The following is a 17,405-nucleotide window of genomic DNA, read 5'->3' as shown; positions in this document are numbered from 1 at the left end:
TCCCGGAGCCCCGAGGGGCTGTGGGGCGGCCCGGTCGCCCCTGGGCAGTCCTGAGGGGGTGATGGTGACACCCTCATCCACCATCCCTGTTCCCCATGGATGGGGCTGCGGGATGCCCCCGTCCCTCCCTGAGGGGCACCCCCAGTTCCCCTGGGCAGGTCCATGTGGTGCCCCCCACGCCCCTCCCGAAGCGCTGAGGGTCTCTGGGATTCCCTGCCCACCTCCCATTCCCGTCCTCCCTGGGCATCCCCCTGGCACCAAGGGTCCCTCTATCCCTCACCTTCCCCCTGCACTCCCTCGTGCAGGGGGTCTCCCCRTCCCTCTTCCTCCCGGGAACATTCCAGGGGCCCCGTCCCCCTTCTCTCYTCCGCTTCCAGATCATGGAGGTCCATGGGGGGAGCCGGCCCTGCCTGAGTGCCTGGCAGCCCGGACAGGTTCCCGGAGAAGCTGCTGCCAACACGGAGCCAAAACCCAGAGCTGGGCTGAGCCGGGGCCCTCCGTGGCACCCGCACTCATCCCCCTTCTGCTTCTGTCTCCAAACAGGTGCCGTCGTCCTGGATGCGCCCGCTTGTGTCCATGTGAACAGATTGGAACAGTAACGCAGCACGGGGTGCGCGCACGGAGGSTGCCCGCCGGTGCCCTCCCGGCACCCTGCTCGCCCGCCAGGCTGAGGAGCAGCCTGGAACAACCCGACAGACGCTCGGAAAACATCCGTCACTGTTAGTCATTGCTGATCTGCCGTAAAGCTTTTCTGCATGGAAACTCCTGTCGGGGCTGACGACTTGTTTCCCGAGGGATTTGGCATGGGCAGAGGGGAGATGGGGCAAGGACCAGCTTCTATCCCCTTCAGCAAGGGGTTGGGAGAGGGAGGGCAATGGGTCTGAAGGGCTAGCCTACGGAGAGGCAAATTATCCCAAATCATCAGCCCAGAGGGAGAGATGCTGCAGTKCCTGCTTGTCCCTTTTGACGTTTGTCATTCTGTTCTTTGCCTTAAAGCCACKTGGTTGCACGGATGCTTCTGAAACGTCCCCAGACCCATCCAGGCAGTTCAGTTGGCGCGACGCGGCTCTGGCCTGGGGTATTTTTGTGCAGGAGAAGTGAAATCAGTGAGRTCAGGGAGCCTGCACTTAGTTTCTTTGCTGCCCACAGAGCTGAACAGAAGTTACTGCTTTTAGCTTTGTGGCAAATGCTGGCTGCAATTGCTCTGAACAGAGAAAGGAAACCCAAGAAAAACAGAACCCATCAGGGCTAATGCAAAAAAAAAGTGGTATTTGCTGTGAATGGAAAAGGGTGCTGCTTCCAGCAGAGGCAGAAGGGCTTGTGCTTTGCTCGGAGCTTGGTGTGGTGGCAGCGCTGCGTGTCCGCACCCTTGCTAGGAATGCTGCCAGCAGGTGTGTGAGCAAAATCCCTTGGTCTTCCCCAYAGCAGCTGCCTCATTTTTTTGGTTAGCAGCCTTGGGCACAAGCTCAGTCCTCKGATCGGATTCCGGAGCGTGTGGGTAGGCAGGACAAGCAGCTCCGAGCAGACAGCTTCCTGCAGGACTGACGTCCTCAGGGCTGAGGTGAGACACAGGTTTTGTGGCCTGGGCCTTCAGCTTGTCCCCTTCTGATTCAGATTCAGCATCCGCTGTCCCTGCGCTGGTGAGAAATGAGAAGTGTTGTGTTTTACTCAAGGCAGGAGGAACTGTGTCCTCAGCACTTTGTTCTTGGCTGATTCACTCCTGTYATCAGTAGCTGCACGCTCAGCTTCGCTGCTGCTTAATATTATGAATTGGAAGGAAGGCGGCGCGTGGAGCCGGCGCTGGCAGCCTCCCTGTTTGTGTTTTACAGGCTGACATGCCGGAAGAGGGTGTTCCCTGGGCAGCTCTGGAGACCCAAGGGCTGTTTTTCCAGAGCAGGTGCTGAGAGCCAGCAGCAAAACAGACCTCTCCTTCCACGTAAGGCCTTTCCCCGACCTGCAGAGCACTCCCGGGAGCCCTTTGTTTGTGCCTGGGGTTGATGCATCTGAGCTGGCATCTGTTGTCTCGCAGACTGGACTGCAAAAAGCACGGCCRGGAAGAGGAGCAGAGGAGCCATCCCTGGACCTGGGGAACCCCTCAGAGCTGTAGAGATCGCACGGGAAACGCGGGCAGCTCCGCTTGGAAGGTGAGTCAGCATTTCAGGACCCTTCGGATGGTTTGCTTCATGGCTTAGGTCCATGTTAGGCCTGCACATCTTTTACATCCCTGCAGTACAGCACGTCAGACAGAACAAGTGGAATAGCTAGTGACTGTATGATGACAGCAAAGGGCTGGTGATGGACATCCCCAGGGATATTTTGCTGTTTCTGAGGGCATAGGCAAGGTAAGATTTCTAACTAATGCTTAAATGATTGTGAAAGCTAGATAAGCTTTCAGGAACACCAAACTTTCTCTTAGATATTAAWCATTTATATGACATTTAACTAAGCTTCTCAACTTGCGCTTAGTTTGGAGACCTRCTGCTTCCATTTAGACTTGTGTGCCCCAAAGCTTGCCTAACTGCTGGCTCTACTGGTTGCTCTAGTAAGAGATTTCCTCATATTTGCAAAACTGATTGAGAAATGGCCTCATTCTAGTCAGTCTTTCCTGTTTATCCCCAGCAAAATCCCAAAGTTGGGAGTTCTGCTCTACATTTCCCAAATTAATGTAAAGGTAGCATAATAGTAGAAGGATCCTGTTAAGTCTTAGCTTGAAATCCAGAGTAAACTTCCATTTATTTCCTAAAACTGCAGGGAATAGCACTGGAACTGCGAGGAGCACAAAACGTGCCCTCTTTTTTCCAGCTTGCTGCACGGTCTCGGTCTTGTGGGGCTTCATCTCTGAAGGGGAACCGAAAAATTGGGGGGATTTCAGGAACTCGGTGTTTTTTCCATCAGCTGTACGAGATACGTGTGGAGACGTCAGCCTGTCAGCACAGGAGCCGGAGCTGAGTGATTCCGTGGAATCCTCGATTCACACAGCTCTGTTGTCCCCTTTCCGAACGCTGTAGGTCGCGCCCGCCGCGCGCCCCTCGGACCTGCTGCAATGAGCGGGAAGTCGCTGCTCTTAAAGGTCATTCTCCTCGGGGAYGGGGGAGTGGGCAAGAGCTCCCTCATGAACCGCTACGTCACCAACAAGTTCGACTCCCAGGCTTTCCACACGATCGGCGTGGAGTTCCTGAACCGGGACCTGGAGGTGGACGGGCGCTTCGTGACCCTCCAGATTTGGGACACTGCAGGCCAGGAGAGATTCAAGAGCCTGCGAACGCCCTTTTACCGGGGGGCAGACTGCTGCCTGCTCACCTTCAGCGTGGACGACCGGCAGAGCTTCGAGAACCTCAGCAACTGGCAGAAGGAGTTTGTCCATTACGCCGACGTGAAGGACCCCGAGCGCTTCCCCTTTGTGGTCCTTGGCAACAAGATAGACAAACTCGACAGGCAGGTGAGCACGGAGGAGGCGCAGAGCTGGTGCCTGGAAAATGGGAACTATCCGTACCTGGAGACCAGCGCCAAGGATGACACCAACGTGGCCGTGGCCTTCGAGGAAGCCGTGCGGCAGGTGCTGGCAGTAGAGGAGCAGCTAGAGCACTGTATGCTGGGCCACACCATTGACCTGCACTCCAGCTCCAAATCCGGGTCTTCCTGTTGTTAAGAGCGGCTGCCCCTTGGAGAAATTCCCTCGACCCAGCGGCTGGAGCGGGGTAGGTGTGAGCGGCTGCTCTGAGGAAGGCGCCCCGAGGACAATCCTGGGTAGCTCCCCAAGGAGCTGCAGCTTTTCCGTCCGAATTCCAGCTGGGGTTTTCAGGCACAGGGATAAAGCTGCCAGGAGGGAGCTGTCAAAGAACGCGTCTTGCTTCCATCTCCACCTGTTTTGAGCAGGTTGAAAGGCCTGGGTGGTGCTGAAGAGAGCGAATCTCATCTTTACCAAGACCTGCATGCAGAGCAGAGCTGGGAGGGCTCGAGACTCCCCGAGCAGTATTGCAGTCCCAAAGTGAAAAACAGCAGACGCACTAAACTCATGACCTCCCTTCGGAGGAAAGGCTGAACAAACCCTGCTGGGGAGGCCTCAGCCCACGCAGCTCTGAGAATGCAAATGCTGGAGTGACTGGGTGCTCCGGGTAAGAGCAGCCTGTCCTGAGACCCAGCTGTGTCACGAGTTGTTAGTGCTATGCTTTGAAACGGCCCGTGAAGGAGAAGGAACCGCGGCCGAGTGCTGCAGCAGCAGCTCTTTGTGGCTGCCTCTTTCTGGTCTGGTTTTCCCCGCTTCTGACTTGGCCTCTGCTGCGTGTGTGACTTGGTGGAGAGCCGGGCTGCTTCCTGTTTCACCCGTGTGTGTTTGAGCTCGGCCGCAGCCTCCCGTGCTGCTTCTCACGCTGSGTCGCCCTGGGTGGAAGGGCGACCCATCCAGCGATCCATCATCCCACCTCCAGGTCCCATCGGAGGGGTCAGGGCCACTCAGCAGGTTGGGAACCTGAACCCGGAGCAGCTCGTGGCTCTGTCACAGGTGGTTTCGGTGCCACACGACGAGCCCCGCAGCCCGGGAGGTGGGTGGGATGTGTCCCGGGACACATCCCGGTGAGTGGCTCGTGGTCGGCTGCGGAAGCCCTGGTCCTATCCGTCCCCTTGGTTGGATGGGTCAGTGTCCGCGGTCGCTTTGGGCTGTTGGGCTCCGGATGTGGCGCTCGGGCTGTTCCCTGTCACCGCCCCCACGGCCGCCCGGGGAGTCCAGCGCTTCTCCCGAGCTCGTCCCACACACATTACCCACACGGTTAATTGGCCTTCGGTTAATTGGCCTGCGTTAATGGCTGCTTTATCCCTGTCTGTTGAGGGGRGCTCTGCACTCATTCCACCTCTGCCCATGGAACGTAAGGAGCAGGAAACCTTGGAGAAAGGAGCCCGGACTTTGCTAGTCCCGGCTCCTGCCCCTGCTGGGTTTCCTCCCAAGCTGTCCATGCAGCAGAGCTCAGAGCTCCCTGGCTGCTCTTCTCCCATTGTAACCTCATGTCCCGCAGCTTCCCGTGCGTGCGTTTGCCCCGGGCCCCGCTCCCAKGCCCTTTTCCATGGGCGCAGAGGAAGCTGCGGATGAGCCGGTTCGTTTACGCTGCGCTTTAGAGCAGAGCCGGCTCTGCCCTCGCGCTGCCTGCTGGCAGCCGATGCCCCACGTAGCAGCTCCTGCGCACACAGGGTTTGTCCCCTGGGCAGCTCRGGGTGATCCTGCCCCTCTCTGCAAAGCAGAAGGCACCCGATGGCACCACAGCATCCACGGAGTGGGCAGGGAACCTCTGGAAAACCGGGTCCCTTGGAGAGTGAGAGAAGGCTCTGCCTCCATAGGTGCAACAGAGTTTTGCAAGTTTGGAAAATTTAGTTTTAATGTTTAATTTAATGTTTATTTAATAATCCCTGACCTCTGCAGGCCTCGGTAGATTTTTTTCCTTCAGTTCTGATGTTTCCTTCGAGATCCTGAGCACTGTGAGTGGTGGGTCCAGGTAGCAGCCCCGAGTCCGCACGTTCCCTGCGCCGCTCCAGCCTTGATCTGCATGGAGATCCCGGAGGAGAGAGGAAGCTGGAGGAGCTGCGATCCCGGGGAACGGGCAGGGTGCTCCATGCAGGACCTCGGTGCATGYTGGTTTTAAGAGCAGACGCTCCAGAACCTGCCCCACGGGCTGTGCAGACCCCTGCCCTGCGGCTGTTGCGCGTTGTTCTTCCCAACCACCGCTGGACAGCCGATGTCGTTTTAAAACCCTGTTTTATTAGGCCTGCATATTTTTAAGCTGTATTTAAAAAGCCTAGTGTTTTGTATTGCATTAAAATTGATTAATTTATTTCAACCTGCTACACGCACAATTTCCCAAGGAGCCCGGATCCCGAGCTCTTCGCTGCGGACTTCAGCGCCAAGAGCCCTTCCCTCCTCGCGTCCGCCCGCGCTGCTGGAGTCGTCGCTGCCGTCACACAACTGGAATTGTAAAACCGGGATCCTACCTTTATTTAAGCAAATAAACCATGGATGTGTTCAAGTGAGTTCAAGAAGYGGCTTTTGGTTTTTCACTCGACGTTCGAGCCAGCTCCTGTTTTCCGGAGGGATGCGGAGCCGCGCTGGTTTTACCAGCTGGCAGGGGAAAGCCGCCAGGGGATCCAGGCATTTTGGTTTATACAGAACGGTTGGTCATTGCGGATTCCGGCTAGAATCCAGTATTTTTCCAGCAGCTAAAAAAACACAGCTCGTTTACCAGCCGAGTGCAGGGAGCAGATTTGTCTCTTCCGGCGTTTATCGGAAAGCACTTTCACAACAAATATTTCACATTGCTCCCCTCTGTCGCTGCAGGTTAGTTTTCAGCCGGGCTCACAGCACCAAACCGCTCTCACCACCCACTTTCTTGCTGTGATCTTGGAATCGCTCCCTCCATCCCCAGCGGGTCGTGATCAGAGCTGGTTTCCATGGGCTGCCCAGGCAGCACGGGCCATATGGGCACCGTTCTGCTGCGCTCCCGCGGCCGGGGCCGTGCAAACGTTCATCCCTTGCAGATGGTCCCCTATTTTGGGAGGCTCTCCCTGCGTTTGCACCGTCCCAGCCTGCTGGTCGCCTCGGCTGAACCTCGCTCTGCTCTTGGCTCCGGATCCCTGGAAAAGCTCTGGAAAGGCTGCCTTCGGAAGGCGCTGCCGGGGCTTGGCCAGGGCCGCCAGCATTCGGGGCATCCCCAGACGCGGTTGAGAGCGGGAGGGCAGAGGCGCCTGCAGGGAGCTGCTCCCAGCCCCGGGAAGCGCAGCATGGAGCGGCCCTGGGACCAGCGAGGACCCGACCTGGGGCAGTGTCACCACAAACACCCGCAATTCCGGAGGGATGTGGGAAAACGAGGGCAGGAACTGGGCGCCCGGCACCAATGAGGCGCTGGGGGACAYGGTGGTTCTTTTTCCGACGTCTGTCCCCTGGGTTTGTGTCATTTGGTGCCGATGGGACCAGCTGGGTTTGTCCTGCTGCCGCTTCTGTCCCCAGGCCCCCCTGGCCCCCGGCTGCTGCTCCGCTCCGGAGCGGCTCTTCCCGCCCTGCACGGAGCTGCGGGCAGCGGCCACGGGGAGGAGACGGAGGACGGGGAATGCGGCTCCCGCTCCCGCCCCGCGCGGAGGGGAGGCCGGGAAGAGCAGCAGCCTTGGTGGCCTTGTCCTTYGGAGACCTCAGGGACCATCCCCATGGCCACCCTCACCTCTGCATCCTCCCCACGGGCTGCCATCCCSCTCCTCCTCTTCCTCTCCCTCCTTGGTTCCAATGGGGCTTCCCTGAGCCTGGTGCCCCATGGTCTTGCTGGGACACGGCCTGGGGATGGGGACAAGGGGTGACCATCGGGGGGTCCCCTGGAGCCCCCGGGGGAGCAGGACCAGCCCCGGAGCATCCTGCAYGCCGCGCCGGGGGACACCGTGAGCGTGGCCGAGCGCTGCCGTCCGCCTCCGCGCGCGGCCCCGCGCTGCCGTCCGCAGCGCTCGCCGCCGCCGCCACGAGAGCCGCGGTGTTGTTGGCCGCCCGCGCACACAGGGGCCCTTTCAGCGCCGGCCGGTGGCATCTGGCCGCGCGGGGGACAAAGCGCCCCATTGAGCGGGGCCGGGGCGCGCGGGGCCACGCGYGGGACCCGCCACGGGGCTGCGGCTTGGGGACCCGCACGGGCCGGGATGCGCCCGGGAGCTGGGATGCGCCTGGGGGGCCGGGATGCACCTGGAGCACTGGGATGCCCCTGGGGGACCAGGATGCGCCTGAGGACTGGGATTCACCCAGGGTCCGTGACGCACCAGGGGGCCGGGATGCGCCCGGGGGGCTGTGGGAACCGGAGCGGGGATCAGGGCCAGGAGCAGCCCTGGCATCGGCGCTGCCCGYGAGCCCGTGTCCCCAGTGGGAGGCTCCGCTCGCTCCTGGTGGCACCAGCCACCAAACGGGAGCGTCGGGGCCGCCCAGGCTGCTCCCGGCAGCGTTCCCAGGGCTCCCATCCCTGCGGGCTCCACGCAGCCTCCGGCCACTGCGGATGTCCCATCGGCAGCCCTAGTGCAATGGGCTGCCTTGAGCCCATCCTGCGTCTGGCAAAACCGGGGATTTTTAGGGCTCCCCAGCAGGGAAGGACATTGGGGCACTGGGAAGGGGGTACAGACCCCCATGGGGACGTGGGTGAGGGTTGGGGGGAGCCCAYGGGGGTCACCTGGAGCAGGCGAGAGGCAGCACGAGGGGCCGGGCGCACGGAAGGATGGACGCGCGTCTGCTTCACAGTGGTCTTAATTTTAATTTATTTTCCTTAACTCTTATAAAATACACCCGGTCAGGTAAAGGCTCTAAAAACGCCCTCCTTTTTCGTTTGCTCGGTTGTTTGTTTTTCTCTTTATTGCTTGTTAACGAGGTCTGGAGGAGAGAGGCAGGAAACACTTTCAGTCGATTAACTCTCGTGTGCGTGTGTGTGCGCAGGGCGCGGGGGGGCGGTTATTTGCTGTTAAATTCACCAGAAAAGAACAAAACACAAAGGAAAGGACCCCCCGGCAGCCCCGCGGGAGCGGGCAGGAGCCCACGTGGCTCCCGGCACCGTCCTGCTCCGGTCCCTGTGCGTCGGAGCCGGCCGCTTGCCCGGACACGGATTTTCCCCCCCCCAAAATACGACATTGCAATGGGGCAAATGGGAGCGGGACGGAGCGCGACGCTGCTCCGGGAATCCCGAGTCGGGAGGGGAAAGTCCCGGGGGTCACGGGGAGCCCCTGGTGCCAGGCTGGGCCCTGCCGGTCTCCGGGATCCGTGGACATGGGGGTCAGTGCTCTCTTCGCCACGGGAAGATCCTTGCCCTGACGCCCCTTGGCTTGGTTGGCGGCGGCCGGAATCCACCTTTCTTGGCACGAGGATGGGGAAAAATATCCTTCCCTTTCCCTCCGGGGGCGGCGGGAGCTCCCGGAGAGCGTCCAGCAGCGGCAGCGCCTCGAGGCCGCCTTCCCGGTCCCTCCTGCGGAGCCTCCCGCCCCGCGCGTCCTCCCGGCTCATCCCGCTGCCGGCGGCGGCTCCCGGCGCTCCGGCGGCCACACGGGAGCCCCCGGAGMGGYGGCGGGAGGAGAGCGCGYGGGGAGGAGGAGGAGGAGGAGGGCGGCTGGCGGCAAAGGCAGCGTTAGAGGGGGCCCGCTGGCCGGCGGCAGTGTTAAAGCCTCGGGGTTAGCGGAGGACGGAGGAGGCGGCGGCGGGCGCCGGCCGCTCGCTAGAACTTGGTGCCTCGGCCCATGAGCTTGAGGACGGCGAAGTTGTAGGTGGTGGCGATGATGAAGGTGAGCTGCGGTTGGGGCACGGCGTGAGCGGGAGGAAGGCACCGGGCACCTCATCAAGGGGGCCCCGGGACCCGAGCTGAGCGGTGCCTCCCGCAGCCCCCCCAGATGTGCCCCAGCCCCCCCACACYTCGTACTGCCCCAAATAACCATTCTGCCCCCAGTGACCCCCCGCCCGCCCTCGCGCCCCTCACCAGCGAGACCAGCGTGGCGGCGGCGCCCACGAAGGCGGCGATGAAGAGGTGGAAAGTCATCTGGAACTGCAAGGGGGAGCGCGCGCTGAGCGCCAGCGCCGCGGGGGCACCGCGCGCGGCGGGCACCGCGGGACACCCACCTCGCTGGTCTTGCACACGGAGAGCAGGTTGGCGCCGCACACCTTGCCGGGGAAGGCGTTCCAGGGCAGGACGCCTGGCGAGACACGAGCGCCCGTGAGGCGGGATGCATCCCGCGTGGCACGGGGCGGTTTTTCCCGGTGGGAATGGCTGCCCGTTGGGGCGCGGGGCGCTCACCGTACATCCGCGCGTCGGCGCACAGCGTGCCGATGCTGGCCGAGGTCTTGCTGGGGTTGGCGATGGACTGGCACGTGGTCCAGGTGCTGAAGTAGATGTAGACGGGCACGGCGGAGCAGGCRAACACGAGCAGCCACAGCACCGTCAGCACGTACGTGATGCCCACGAACTGCAAGCGGCGGCGCCCGGCGCCCGGCCTCAGCGCCGCCGCCGGCGGACACCGGCACGGGGCGGCGGGTGGGGGACGGGGGGACGCGGGGACGCCCGGAGCACCGCGGCGCGGGGGGGATGGGGACGGAGGGGGGGTCACGGAGACGGGGGTCGTCCGCCCTCCCTCCCCGCCGGGCCCCGAGGGACGCGCAGCCCTGGGTGCCGCTCCCGGGGACACCGGGGGGGCGTTTGGGGACAGAGCTGCAAAYGCAGAAGCGGGGCGGCAGAACGATGCAGACCGCTCCCGTAGGCGGTGGGTTTGCAGTAAAAAAGCCTCATTTAGGGTTTTTTGGGGGGTCGGGGCGGGTGAGGGGCGTGCGCGTCCCTTTGGGCGGCGGCGCCGGGCGGGGGCCGCTCGCGGGGGGCGCGCGCAGGGGGTGCCGAACCCCGGTTAAGATCACCTTGTCAGGATGTCCCAGCCACTTTCCCAAACACTGGCACACTCGCTGCAGCGAGTGAGCGCGCGGGGGGCCTCGCGCCCCCCTCCCCTTCGGGCCCCCGGTTACCGTTGCGCTGAGCCCCTTGCCGCACAGCGTGGTCTTGTAGTCGCCCAAGATTTGCCGCACGGCGCCCGTGGTGTAGAAGCCTTCGGCCAGCAGCAGGGCTCCGTAGAGGAAGAAGAAGGAGGCCGTGCCGTAGATGAAGTACTGAAAGGCGTGGATGCTGCCGGGAGGGGACAGGAGGGTGCACGGGCAATGCACAGGGTGCACGGGCAATGCACAGGGTGCAAGGGCGATGCACAGGGTGCAAGAGCAATGCACAAGGTGCAAGTGCAAGGGTGATGTACGGGTGCAAGGGTGATGCACAGGGTGCAAGAGCAAGGCGCGTGTGCAAGGGTGATGCACGGGTGCAAGGGTAATGCATGGGGGTGCTAGGGCAGTATGGGGTACAAGGGTGATGCGTGGGTGCAAGGGCACTGCATGGGTGCAAGGGTGATGTGTGGGTGCAAGGGCAATGCATGGGGCAAGTCAGTTTGGGAGGTACAAGGGTGACGTGGGTGCAAGGACAATGCACAGAGCGCAGGGGCAATGTGTGGGTGCAAGGGCAATGCATGGGTGTAAGAGTGATGTGTGGGTGCAAGGGCAATGCAAGGGGCAAGGCAATGGGGGGTGCAAGGGTGATGCACTGGGGCAAGGGCAGTGCACGGCGCTGGGTGGGCGCTGCATGGGTGCAAGGGCGCTGCATAGGTGCAGAAGGGCAATGCACGACCCAGGGCAATGCAAGGGTGCCGTGTGGGTGCATTGGTCCCCTGGGAGTGCCAGGGTGCTGCACGGGTGCTGCACGGGTGCCGCGGGCGCGGGGTACTCACACGTCGATGAGATACTCATAGTCCTGGTAGTTCTTGGAGAAGTAGGTCTCGATGAGCTGCTCGGTGCCCGTGAGGGCCTCGTGGCCGCAGCCGCAGAAGAGCGCGACGCCGAAGAAGCAGAGGCCGGTGGCCACGAGCGAGGCGAAGGGCGCCCCGATGAGGCAGCGGACGCAGCACTCCAGCAAGCCTGGCGGGCAGAGCACCCACGCGCTCGTCACACCAGTGGGGCGCCCGGCACCCACGTGCGGGGAGGGCAGGGGGCTCGCGCGGGGCTGGGGGCTGCATGTGGGGCAGCAGCCCCTGCACCCCCCACTGCAGCCTGGGGGTGCCGGCCGGCGACGTCCCCCCCGCACCCTCCATGGGCACCCGGGGACAATAGGGCATTGTGCGCCCCGGGCAGCGCAAACAGGGAACAAAGGCGGCGCTGTGCCCGGGGGCACGGGGGGGGCGCGGGCACCCCGCAGCTGGCACCGACCCCCCCAGAGCCGCTGCATTGTCAGCATGGGGGGGCCGTGAAGCCCCCCGGTGCCACCAGCGAGACCCCAGCCCCACATCCCCTCGGGGCCCGGCCGCCCGGGCAGTGTCACGAGTTGCGCGCGGCCTTGGTGGGGGGGGGGTGTCCCGGCGCGCCCCTACTCACCCATGGCGAGCGCGGTGCGCGGCGGCGTGCGGCTGGCGACGTGGGCGCCCGCGCTCCCCTCTGCGCCGCTGCCCGGCGCCCGCCGCAGAAAAGGGCTGCCCCGGGGACCGCCGCCCCCCTTAAAGGGAGCGGCCCCCCCGGCCTCCTCCCCCGCCCGCCCCCCCGCACCCCTTGGCTGCCGGAGGCTCCCGCTCCGTAGGGATGCAGTGGGGGGGGGGGTTGGTGCTGCCCCCCATGTCTGCAGCCCCTGTCACATTGCGCCCATTGGGGTGTAAGTGCCCCCCAGGGTGGGGGTCTCCAGTGACGGCTCCCCCAGCACCCGTGGGTGTCCTCGGTGGGTGCCCTGGCTACCCTGGGTGCTCCCAGAGCYGCTGGGTGTATCCAGTTCCTTTGCACGCGCCCGGTTCCCATGGGAGCCCCAGCTCCCCGAGGTGCCCCAAACTYCCACGGCCACCCTCGGCTCCCATGGATGTTCCCATTGCTTGTGGGTGCCCCTGGATCCCTTGGGTGCTCCCTGATCCCCTAAGAGCCCCCAGCACCAGTGGGTGCCCCTGGTTCTCTGGATGCTCCCCCATCCCTCGGGTGCTCCCAGCTCCTGTTGGTGTTCCCATCTTCCCTGGATGCCCTGAGCTCCCCAGGATGCTCCAGGTTCCTTGGATGCTCCCAAAGATCCCAACACTAGTGGATGCCCCTGGCTTTTCTGGGTGCTCCCACATCCCTTGGATGCTCCTAGCTCCCTAAGTTCCCCCAGCTGCTCCCATGGGTGCCCCAGCTCCCCTGGAAGCTCCTGGGCTCCCTTGGGTGCCCCAACTCCCCAGGGTGCCCTGGTTCCCCCGAGTGCTCCCAGCTCCTTTGGCTGCTCCCAGGGGTGCCCCAGCCCCCCGGTGCCCCGGGAAGCTGCAGGGAGCGCGGGGACAAAGCGCCGCTGTGAGGCCTCAATGCCCCGCGCGGTGCCAGGCGCCGGGCGGCCCCGCGGCTGGCACCCCCCGCCGGCCCTGGCACCGGCCCGCGCGCGGCGGGGACGGGGGGGCTCCGGCCCCGGGCGCCTCCCGCAGCCCTCGGGGACCTCGCGGGGGTCCCGGCCCCAAGTGTCCCTAGGGAATGGATAAACCAGCCCGGGATGTGCGAGCACAGGGATGCGCAGCCCCAGGGATGCTCAGTCACAGGGATGCGTGGGCAAAGGGATGCATGGCTGTAGGGATGTGCGGGCCCAGGGATASAGGGCTGTAGGGATGCTCAGCCTCAGGGATGATTTGCCATAAGGATATGTGGGCCTAGGGATTCAGAGGTGTAGGGATGCTCAGCTGTAGGGATTCACAGCTGTAGGGGAGTCGACTGTAGGGATGCTCGGCTGTGGGGATACTCAGATGTAGGGATGCTCAGCCATAGGGATGCTTGGGTGTATGGATGCTTTGCCATAAGGATGTGTGGGTCCAGGGATACACAGCTGTAGGGATACATGGCTGGAGGGATGCTCGACTGTAAGGATGCTCAGCTATAGGGACACACAGCTGTAGGGATGCTCAGCTGTAGGGRTGCTTGGCCACAGGGATGCATGGCTATAGGGATGCTTAGCTATAGGGATGCTCGGCCACAGGGCTGCCCTGTACCACTGGCCACGAAGACATCACTGCAGCAGGACAGAAAACCCAGACCCGCTTCACCACCTCCTGCTGCTCCTGGAGCCTCCCAGACCTGGAAAAGCTTTTAAAAACCACCCCACTAAAGCACAGCAGGGGCTGCAGCCTCATACGCCCTTCAGAAACTCCTGCTGCTTCCCTCGGCTTTTCCCCATTCCCAGTGTGTTCCCATCTTGATATTGCAAAGGAGCCACCACAGGGCCCAGCCGCGTTGCAAACCCTGCAAAAACGGGGCATTTTCCCCATTGCCCCAGGGCTCTGCGGCGGGTCCTTCGCAGCGCATTGGGCAGCACCGTCACGCAGCGCCGCTCGCCTCTATTTTTAGGTGGCTGCTCTGCAGCACGAGGCTCCGGTTCGGCTGGTTTTGGCCGTCCTCGCCGCCCCAGTCCCAGTGGTAAAAATACCCCGCGGAGGCGGCCCCTGGGCCCCAAGGACACCCGGGAGAGCCCGGCTCCCCTCTCTGCCGCTGCTTGTGTGCCCTGATTGCTGCAAGGCTGCAAAAAAGCCGCTAATAAAAATTGAATTAAAAAAAAAAAAAAAAAAGGAAAAAGAAAAAAAGAAAGTTGGCAGAGCGCGACGGAGGCCCGGGAGAGCTGAAGGACGGACGGAGGGATGGAAGGACAGGCAGATGTCAAGGGAGGGCAGAGGAAGGGCTGGATGTGCCTGAGTGGAGCAGGCAGAACCGAGCTGAGTCGGGAGGACGGTTTGGAGGCAAAAAGTGCTTTATTTTGTCCCSCATGCTAGGTGCATTTGCAGCACATTTGCCTTTCACGTCCCCTGACTTTCTCCTTGCTTCTGCTCTGCGGAGCAGGGCGAGCTGGCGCCCGCGCTCCTGCACACACAAGCACCTTCCCATCCCCATTCCCATGGGAAAACACTGCTCTGCCCTTTCACTTTTCGGGCCCTGCTCGCCGGCTGTCCCCTCCCAGGAGCCTGGGGCCAAAGGGCTGCAGCCGTCACCCTGCACGGARCACACAGTCTGCCTGTGGGCTGCAAGGCTCTGCAAGGGTTGTGCACGGGCTGCAGGAGCTGCACGTGATCTGCAAGGGCTGCGTGTGGGCTGCACCACATCTACAAGGGCCTGCATGTGCTCTGCAGGGCCTGCATGTGGGCTGCAGGGGTTGCATGTGGGCTGCAAGGGTTGCACGAGGGCTGCATTTGGTTTACAAGGGTCTGCACATGGTCTGTAAGGGTTGCGTTTTGTCTGCAAGGGTTGCACGTGGGTGGCAAGGGTTGCACGTGGTCTCCAGGGGTTGCATGTGGGCTGCGAGGGTCTGCACACGGGCACGTGAGCTCGGGTGCCCACGGGGGCAGCAGGCGCTTGTTTTCCAGTGTGTCACTCCTCCCCACTTGCTGCTTCCCAGTGGGCAAGCGGGATCCATCCCAGTGGGATGAGGGCTCCGGAACCGGGCGAGCGGCACTGGCCAAGCTCTGGGGCTGCAACACTGGGCAGGGCCTGCAGCTCTACCCCCCAGACGCCACCACGGCCAGGACGTGGTCCTGGTGCAGGAGGGGGTTTCTCTGTGTCCTCAGCCACAGCTCAGCTCCTCTGACTCCAGGAGCACACGGAGTTGGGGAGAGGGAGGAGAGGAGAAGCAGGAGAAGGAGAAGGAGAAGGAGAAGGAGAAGGAGAAGGAGAAGAAGGGGAAGAAGGTGGAGGAGAAGGAGAGAGGGAAAGTAGGAGAAGGGGAAGAAGAAGGGCAAGGGGCAGAAGGAGAAAGGGAAGGAGGGGAGAAGGGCAAGGGGAAGAAGAAGGGGAAGCAGAGAGGAGCCGACCCTCCCTGTGAAGCCGCCCGCATTCAGCACAGCCCTCCCGGCAGGGATCCCCCATCCCCGGGCTCCGCGTCTGCTGTGGGTCAGGCGGCGAGAACAAGGTGCCGGGGGGCGCCCCCCACCCCGGGGGGGGCACTTGCTGCAGGGGGAGATGCCCCCCTCTGGGTCCGGGCAGCGCCGGTGCCCGCGCGGGGGGGCAGATGGGGGCGGACGCCCCCGCTCCGCTCGCTGCGCCGGCACGGGGGGGACGCGCGGCTGACGGTCCCTGTCAGGTCCCCGCGCGGATCGCGGCACAGARCAGCGAGGGAGCCTGCGCCGCTGCCCGAGCCCGGCTGGCGGGGGGATCGCGGCTCTGCTGCTTCCCGAAACGGGGCCGCGGATCCCGGGCTTTTCCCTGCTCCCAGGGAGAAGCGGCTGGAGTGGATGGGAAGCAGGAAGGCGAGGCGAATTGGAAGGGTTGCAAGGCCGGGAGGCTGGAAACTGCTCGCTGCTCTCCCGCTTACTGGGATAAGCGGCATCTCCCGTGGGGGAGCCAAAGCCTGTGGCCGGGGCCAGGGGGGCTTCAGCGCAGCGTCCAGCTGGGCCAAACCGCCCCCAGACGGGTGCGCGGGGGCTCCTGTATGTGCGAGGCACCCGCGGTCACCTCCTACCGTGTCCCCAGCCCTCCCGCCTGTCCCCGGCACCCAGCCGCGCTCCGGCGCCTTGCGGAGGGCACCGCACAAGCCGGGGCGCTGCGGGGAGGAGGCTGCTCCGAGCCCCCGGGCAGGACGCGCCGCTTTCCCGCCCGGCTCGGCCGCCCCTCGGCTTCCCCGCCGCGGGGGCCGCTCGCCCCGCGTCGCCTCTGCTTAAGCCGCAACGTGTCGGGGCCGGGAGCCGGGGGGCCCGCGGACTCTAATGGCAACGGTAATCGGAGGAGACTTCCCGGAGCTGCCGGTGCCGGGCAGCGGAGCAGCGGCGCGGTGCGGGGCCCCCCCGCGCGAGCCGAGGCGCCCGCGGCGCAGGGCCGCAGCCGTCACGTTTCGCGGTGCAGCAGCCTGCGCAGCCAGCGCTCCAAATCCGCCTTGCATTTATTTATTTATTTATTATTTATCCCTTTCCCCTTGCGAAGGAGAAGCCAATGCCGAGGCGCCCGCAGCGCGCGGCTCCGCGCGGCCCCCCTGCCCGCACCTGCGCCCGCGCGGCCCCCGCGCGCACCCGTGCTCGCCGCCAAGACGTGAGCGAGGAGCGGGAGGCTCCGCTCCCAGCTGCTCATTCCGCTCTGCTCTTTTCCTGCCCTTTTTWACATCTTCACACGTGAAGCTCGGAGAGGCCGGGGTGTCTCGTGTGCGGAGCCCTCGGGCCGTGCAGGCACCGGGGTGACCCAGCCCGGCCGCGCACCCMATGTCCAGCACCCCAGGACGGTCTCCTGAGCTGGGGCAGCCCTCACCCAGCCCTGCAGTTCCCGGGCAGGCAGAGGAGCCCGGCTGCTCCCGCTGCTCAGCCTGGCAGCGCCTTCGGGGGCTTCCAGCCCTTCCCTCTGGCCCTGTGCATCCCTCAGCCCCAGCGCCTCCCCGGACCCCACAGCATCCCTCCTCCTCGGACCATCCCTGGACCTAAATACATCTCTAGATCCCAGAACATCTCTGGACGCCAGAGCATCCCTCCTCCAACCATCGCTGGACCCCAGAGCATCCCTGGATCCCAAAGCATCCCTGGATCCCAGAGCGTCCCTCAGCCCCGGTCAATCTCTGCATCTCTCCACCCCAGAGCATCCCTCAAACGCGGAGCATCCTCGATCCCAGAGCATCTCCAGACCGCCGAGCACCCCTTCCCTCCAGAGCCTCCCTCTCCCCCCGGCTCCCCCGCGGAGCCGACCTTCCCCCCCAGCCCCAGCCCCGSCATCGAGGCGTCCCAAGGGGGCAGSGGGCAGCCCGGCCGGGACCCCGAGCCCGCAGCGCGGTCGGGGAGCGGCTGCCCGTGGCGGCGGGGGGGAAACTGAGGCAGGAGCGTCGGGAGCGGGGGCGGCTCTGCGGGCGGCTCCCCGCGCCGTGCCCGCCTCCCGCCGCCGCGGCGGGCGC

General features: G+C 64.0%; 2 protein-coding genes across 7 annotated transcripts; one reads left to right on the top strand and one right to left on the bottom strand.

Annotated features, from left to right (window-relative positions):
* The first annotated feature begins 581 nt into the window (after positions 1-581).
* RAB9B (RAB9B, member RAS oncogene family) lies at positions 582-5,848 on the top strand. 6 transcript variants are annotated; one of them, XM_026033194.1, is made up of 5 exons: positions 582-719; positions 1,830-1,936; positions 2,030-2,144; positions 2,231-2,342; positions 3,009-5,848. In XM_026033194.1, the coding sequence occupies exon 5, from the start codon at positions 3,044-3,046 to the stop codon at positions 3,647-3,649; it is 606 nt and encodes a 201-aa protein (XP_025888979.1). In that variant the 5' UTR covers positions 582-719; positions 1,830-1,936; positions 2,030-2,144; positions 2,231-2,342; positions 3,009-3,043; the 3' UTR covers positions 3,650-5,848. The 6 variants fall into 6 exon arrangements, 5 of the variants coding, with proteins under 5 accessions (XP_025888979.1, XP_025888978.1, XP_025888980.1 ...); XM_026033193.1 differs by having other exon boundaries at positions 2,896-5,848; XM_026033195.1 differs by having other exon boundaries at positions 2,204-2,342; positions 2,896-5,848.
* Positions 5,849-9,088: 3,240 nt separating this feature from the next.
* Positions 9,089-12,171, bottom strand: PLP1 (proteolipid protein 1). The gene is made up of 7 exons (XM_026054629.1): positions 12,104-12,171; positions 11,296-11,556; positions 10,493-10,649; positions 9,777-9,945; positions 9,602-9,675; positions 9,462-9,527; positions 9,089-9,275 (listed from the first exon to the last, which is right to left on the bottom strand). Exons 1-7 carry the CDS (start codon positions 12,169-12,171, stop codon positions 9,204-9,206), a joined length of 867 nt encoding a protein of 288 aa, XP_025910414.1. The 3' UTR covers positions 9,089-9,203.
* Positions 12,172-17,405: the final 5,234 nt, after the last annotated feature.

The sequence above is a fragment of the Nothoprocta perdicaria genome, unplaced genomic scaffold (genome assembly GCF_003342845.1).
Source record: "Nothoprocta perdicaria isolate Ctin4 unplaced genomic scaffold, notPer1 scaffold_124, whole genome shotgun sequence".
NCBI lineage: Eukaryota > Metazoa > Chordata > Aves > Tinamiformes > Tinamidae > Nothoprocta > Nothoprocta perdicaria.
Note: the sequence above shows the minus strand (reverse complement) of the source record. Positions and strands in the feature narration are given on the sequence as shown.